This window comes from Mesitornis unicolor, unplaced genomic scaffold, assembly GCF_000695765.1.
Source record: "Mesitornis unicolor isolate BGI_N332 unplaced genomic scaffold, ASM69576v1 scaffold37210, whole genome shotgun sequence".
Lineage (NCBI taxonomy): Eukaryota > Metazoa > Chordata > Aves > Mesitornithiformes > Mesitornithidae > Mesitornis > Mesitornis unicolor.
Genome location: NW_010159598.1, coordinates 9,472 through 16,097, shown reverse-complemented (window position 1 = coordinate 16,097; position 6,626 = coordinate 9,472). Strand labels below are relative to the sequence as shown.

The 6,626-nt window shown below is 48.9% G+C and overlaps 1 protein-coding gene across 1 annotated transcript in view; it reads left to right on the top strand.

The window, feature by feature from the left end:
* The first annotated feature begins 369 nt into the window (after positions 1 to 369).
* WNT5B (wingless-type MMTV integration site family, member 5B) overlaps positions 370 to 6,626 on the top strand; it is a 15,722-nt gene continuing 9,465 nt past the window's right edge. Inside the window, 1 exon segment of the mRNA XM_010187154.1 lies at positions 370 to 612. Within this exon segment, the coding sequence (XP_010185456.1) occupies positions 375 to 612 (238 nt within the window). The 5' untranslated portion in view covers positions 370 to 374.

Below are 6,626 nucleotides of genomic sequence, written 5' to 3'. Positions count from 1 at the left end.
AGCAGCCGCGGAGCCCCCTTCCCCTAAAGAGCAGAAAACAGCCCGGCTTTAAGGCAAGCATCGCTCTGTTGAAAAGCAGGTCGCTTTCTTCTTTTGCAGAAAGTGCTCAGTTTTCTCGCTGCTCCCTCCCCATCCCGGGTGCCCTCTCTGTGTTTAAACTCAGGTTACAGACGAGCTGTGTTTCTCCCGTTAGAGCCCTGGAAAAGCCTCGCATCTGGCAGAGCCGTGGAGGGAGGCAGCTGACATGAGAAATGTGTCCGGGCTTTAGGAGCGGAGCTGGGCTGGGCTGGGGGCGAAAGGTGCTGGGAGTTTGACGGAGGGGCCTCTCCCTCCAGACTCCTTTCGATGTTTTTCCTCATCGCAGGTCCTTGGCCATGAACCCCATCCAGAGACCTGAGATGTTCATCATCGGTGCTCAGCCAGTGTGCAGCCAGCTGCCGGGGCTCTCCCCTGGGCAACGCAAGCTCTGCCAGCTCTACCAGGAGCACATGGTGTTCATCGGGGAAGGGGCCCGCAGTGCCATCAAGGAGTGTCAGTACCAGTTTCGGCAGCGGCGGTGGAACTGCAGCACGGTGGACAACACCTCCGTCTTCGGGCGGGTCATGAAAATAGGTAGGAGCACCCAGTATGGGGCAGGTGCTGGGCGCAGGCCGGCTGTTCCTGTGCAGCTTTCTCACAGGAGGGCAGGGGTTGGAAGGGACCTCTGAAGATCATCTAGTCCAACCCCCCTGCTAGAGCAGGATCACCTAGAGAAGATCACATAGGAACATGTCCAGGCGGGTTTTGAGTATCTCCAGAGAAGGAGATTCATTCTCCTTTTCTTAAAATACGCATGCAGGAGTGATGAGCCCCGTTAGTGCCGCTCCTAAAGCTGCCTTTAACCAGCTTTTCCATTTCCTGGTGCGCTGCTGCTGCTTGAGCACTGCCTGCACCCGAGTCAATGGCAACAGTGCACCTGAGCTGCAGCAGGGGGGACTTTGGGGGGACGTACTTTCTTTGGTGGGGCATAGGAAGGTCAGGAAGAGGGGGGCAGCTTTTGTGTGCTTGATTCAAGGTAGGAAGGGAAGAAGCTGGGAGCCAGGAACAATGAACCTGTGTTATCATTCCTTGCATCTGGAGTGCCTTTGGACAGGGAATGCAGCCCTGAGATATGGGAAATATGGACTCCCCTGGCATGGGATCTCCCCCCTCCTCCCTGTTCTGCCACTTTCTGTGTAAACCTAAGAGATTTTTATAATTCCTGCCCTGCTGGCCATAAGAGGCGCATTGACAGGCCATTGCTGCACTTGAATTGAGGTGTGACCTAGCTACATTGTCCCAGCTCCTTTTGAAATGCAATCATCTGATGGCAAGAAACTGAGAAATCCGGGCTCGGTTTGATGTGTCCGACAGTCAGGACAATAAAGAAAAGGTGTTAAAACAGCCGCTTACACACACACACACACACACACACACACACACACTTGCTCACACTCTCTCTCTCTCTCCAACCCCAGGTTTTGTTTCCCAGCCACAAAGCCGATCATTTACACTGAAGAACCCAGAACCAGCACTATTTCTCGGTTGTAAGGTCAGGGAAAACACTTAGCAAGGAATGGAAAAAGACCTCCAGCTCCTGCACCCTCAGCTGCCCCCAGTATTGCTTGCACCTTTTTGGCTTTACTGTCAAAAATAAAAATGCATAGTCAGCAGGATGCCAAGAGGTGCATCTTTAATACCTCTGGGGCATCAAGGTGATAGGGCACCACAGTAACCAAGTCCAGTGATCCCTTCCATTTGATCCCAAAATTCTTCTGTGTCATCCTGGAGAATTTTAGGGACTGTTTTGCATGTGTTACTCAACCTTTCAGAATCCCTAATTCAGCCCACCAGAGCCATTCTAATTCCTCCCTTTCTGTCCAGCTCACACCCCAACAAATCCCTACTTCTGTGGAGTGGTCCCCTGGGAAATGCCCTTTCCCAACCCATACTTTTGGCTCCTGACACACATCCAAGGCATCTGTGCATCCTTGATCTCTCGCTGTCTGATAGCAAGGGTGGTGGCCAGATGAGGCTGCATGCAATCCCAGATTGTTAAAACTTGTGCTTCGGGGCATGAAAACGGAGATTTCAGATACCAAAGGGAAAGGACAGAAAATACACCTCCATCTCTCCCTTCTGATGTTCCTCCCTCACATGTAAGCTTATCCCAAAGAATGGGGTAAAATTCAGATCCCCAGAGAGATCCTAGGGACTCCACAAGGACACAAGAAAATAGAGATTTCCCCTTCTGGAGCAAACCTCCTCTCTTCTTCAGTACCTTCCTGCAGTCCCAGGTTGGTCCAGTGATTGAGTTCACACTTGGAGAAAAGAAGTAAGGGTGAACTAAGAGAAAGCAAGAGTCAGAAGTGAAGGTTGAAAAGCAGTCAGAAATATCAGAGTCTGTATGGGAAGAAGGGACTAGAGTGGATAGTGGAAGAGGGAAGATTCCTCTTCTCTAAAATGCATTTGAACCTGTTAGTTTAGATTTGGAGTAGATTTGGGTTCTGGTGAGGAAAGAGGTGGTGTGGGTATGTGATGGGTATGTCCAGTTGTCCTGCTGCTGTTGTTTGGTTTGTGTGTGCTTGCATTTGTTTAAGAGTACTGTTGTATCTCTAGTAGGAATCTGCTGATGGTAGTGTCTGTGCGGTTGCCTGCTGTTTAAAAAACTCTCCTAACAAAGAGTTTGGGACTTGGCTCCATTGGATACTCTGGTCAGTTAGAGCATGTTCAGATGTTTATGCTCCAGCACAAGATAGCACAGAAGTCAGAAAAATGTCACCAAAGGTGGCCTGGGGTGTTACAGGGTCTGTGATGATAAGCTGCTGTGGAGGGGGATGCTGCCCCTTCTCTTTTCACATCGTTCCACCTTCTGCTTTTACTTTTTCTTACTTTATAATGAAGCATTGCTCATCATTTCAGCAAATCTATTTTCCACACTGGGGAAGAAAACAAAGGCTTTCAGTCTCTCAGATCACGTCAACTATAAAGTCATTCTTCCTGGGTTCATACTGTGTGCCTGTCTCCTGTTTTCAACCTCTGAGCCCCAGTTCTGGACCACAGCCCTTTTTTCTGTACTCTGTGCCAATGGCAGAGAAAGGTCTGGAGACCAGAATATCTGCAAGAGTGCAGAGGCATGCCAGAGTGTTGTGGAGAAGGAAGGGAAAAAAGAGATAAGAAGGACCCAGAAGGTGTGTAGTGTGCCAACAACCCTCAGTTGCCCACCCACTGATGCAGGCATGGCACGTGATTTCTTGAGCTGCTCTGGATTTTGAGAGGGAAGGAGAACCTGCCCTGGCCAAATCCAAAGCCTGGGAGATCCTCAGGAGAGCGTTCACTCAGAAACCTGGAAGATTTGTTTCCTTTCCCCTCACAGAACTTGGCTCAGCTCAGAAACGGGAGACCCAGTTGGTCTGTGTTTAATCATTACACCTTCATTTTGTGCATTTCATAGAGGTGAGGCAGTCCAGCAATACAAAGCTTTTGTAGAGGCATCCGTAGCGCTGAAGTAGGCTGCTTTTTAGCATTGGTTTTTTTCCCTAGGGTTTGTGTTGTTGTGAGACTTGCTCTTACCTTTTAAATGTGGTTTATTCAATAATGATACCTGGCAATGTACAAAAATTATCCTTCTGAGATGGCTTCTTGTTCTGTCAATACAGATTGTAGACTGCATGTGTGGGTATATACATCTCTGTACATTATATACAGACACATTCCTTACTGCTACATTTAGGAGAGAGAGGACAGAGCACCCAAAAGGGTTGTGTTAGAATTTCCTCAGGGGAAGAGAGAGTATATCTCCGTCAGCACAGTTCTTAACACAAGGCTGGGGTTTCCAGGTTAGTCCAGTCATTTCTGAAGCCAAAGATCTTATCTCCTCTGCCTTTTTAAATGCCAAAAGGGAGAAAAAGGAGTCATAAAAGAGAACAAAGAGAAGTATTTTTCCTCGTTTTTCTTTGAGATTGCCAAACTTTAGGGAAATGCGTTTTAAAAAAAATCGGTTGAAACGAAAACTTTCTCATAAAAAAAACCCACCATATTTTTATCATCTTTTCGTCAGTCTCCCTGGTGGAGTTGGTTCTTCTCCTATCCCCTTCCCACGGAGCTCCAGAAAAAAGCCGTGGAGACCGACACCTTGCCAGGGTACAGCTCACCCTAGCATCCTCGCCAGGGCCTCCCGAAAGCCGCCGGGGCCCCGAGCTCCCTGTCCCGCTGCCGGTGGTGTCCGGCGGGCACAGGAGGGCAGCAGAGCTCCGCGGAGCTCCGCGCCGGCGGGCAGAGCCTCCAGGGGACCGCAGCCCCCAGGCGTCGTCCCCCGAAGCTGCCCAGGGCATGGCAGCCCAGGGTGACCACGGCCCACGGCTTCGGAGAGTGTGGGAGGGGACAGAAGGGGGCTACGGCCTGGCCATTTCTGTAACCTCTGTTCACATTTGCACGAATTTGGGGAGTAACACCCCTGTCCTTTGAGCTAACAGAGCAGAGGTGTGGAACTGGGCTGAGCTTGGAGATGGTGAAAACAAAAATACTTTTCCGAGGCTGGGAGGCATGGCAGGAGAGCAGAGAGCACTGGGATGTGTAAGCCTACAATTGCCAGTTACAGATTTGCTTTGTATTAGCACAGGGTTTCATGCAGGCGACTGAACCTGCCCCCCAAACCAAGCCACGGTCTTCCAACCCTACATCCAGCGAGCACCGTGGTTCGTTCTGCTTTGTGGGCAGGAAGCAGGGAAAAACCCCAGTGTGACTTGTTTCAGCCACTCCCACCACCATCCTCAGCCTCAGCAGCCTGAACTCATGCAGATGCAGGGGCTGCACACTGAGTTGTGCTGCTACTTCTGTCACACGGAGGTGGTTAAAACGTGGACAGTAAAAGTGCAAATCCAGTTTGTGCTTTCAGGGATCTCAATCAAGCTGTGAGGACGCTAAGCACCTGGAGTCATGCAGGCTCTGTTGCGCAAGCTCTAACACCAGGAGGTCCTTTCCCTGTAGGTGTTTTAATCTCTATAGGTGCTGGGAGTGCTCTGCCTAACAGGACGATTGGTGTGTCTGCAGGGCTCTCACCATACAGGCAGGGGCAAAACTGCACGTTGGTTCATTACCTTAAAATACCCATCGCATGCAAAACAAACTAGATGACTAAAAGTTTGATTTTGGTTGCTGAAAAATGACTGCAACTCCCTCATGGGCCAGTCTCAGCTGAATTACCTTAAATACTAGGAGTTGCTCCTCTTTACCTCTTGGACCAAGGAGGTTTGGCTGTATAGTCCTCTCCTTATGACCTACTAGTAAGGCCCTCCCTTCTGTATTATGTGTCCTGTAGCATTTTATCAGCCTTGTGCTGTACTCTGGAGCAGAAGCCCTTAGTGTACAACCCTCATTTAGGGGGTGAAAAAAAGAAAAAAAATCACAAGTTGTTCTGCAAGGTGGATGCCATTCACAGCCTTGCCTTTGTCTTGGGTCATTACCACTAAGCTGGTGATAAGCTGCTATTAATTACAGATTGTCAGCACATGCAAATTGGAACAAGAGCATACCAAAAGCTTCAGCTCAGTCCTGCTGAGGGAGCTGGCACTGAGAGTCTCGTGGGCTGGTGACAACTGTTCTTGGAGGATCTGCCCTCTGAAGTCATTCAAATTGCTTCAGAGCATTAGAGGGTTGCCTCTTGCTGGGGCTTGGTGTAAGTAGCTGCTCACAATCAGATTGCTAATTCCAGTGAAGGTTTGGCTGTTGTTCTTTTTATCACCTGAAAGTTTGCTGATGCACACAATTACTCTGAAGGTGTCAGTTTAGCTATTTATTACACCATGAGAGTGCAGGTGTGAATTGCCTCTTTCTCCTCCCACTTCAGACCCACAGTGCTGGTGCAGCACACTTGGCCTCATGCAGTGTTCTGGCTGCGTTGGTGCCCCGGTCAAATTGGAGCTGAATGGATGCCAGGAATACATAGCTGGAGACCCGACCCAGCTGCTTGGCTCAGGCTCGAAGCTGTATAGAGCATGTACTCCAAGCAAGGCAGTCTTTAGTAAATCTGCTAATGGAAAGTCTTTTCATTTATTATTTTCTACATGGGAAAGTTTTACTTGTCCAACATTGCAGTTCTGTAGGTGTTGGGAGAGCCTCTGCCTTGACGCTTTAGTGTAAAAATGGTTTTTTTTTTCAGTTTCTCTCTAAATAATTCTTAGCTGACATTATGTCAACCAAAATAAGGTTGATGAACTCAGGTGCCCATAAAGAGTGCTGTTCCCATTTCAATTCAAATCAGTTCAGAGTGATAGCTGGCTCAACTAGAATGCTTCTCTTTCACAGTCCCAACCTCGTTAGTCCTTCTCAGTGATTATTGGCAGATTCAGTGGCTGAGGCAGCAGGTGTATTTTCAGCAAGTCAATAACCCTTCTGCTGCTTGAGTGTTTCCTCCAGGTTAGAATGAGAGGATACTGAAGGGTTGATTTGAGGGGAAGCAAGTCACTGCCTGTGGTGTTGCCATTCCTGTTGGGCAAGGCTTGGAGTTTCCAGGGCTCTTAAGTGGTCAAACATAAATACAGTAAAAATAATAACCTTTGAGGTGCAGCACCTACAGGTTCAAGAAGCAAATGCTCTTCCCAAGAATA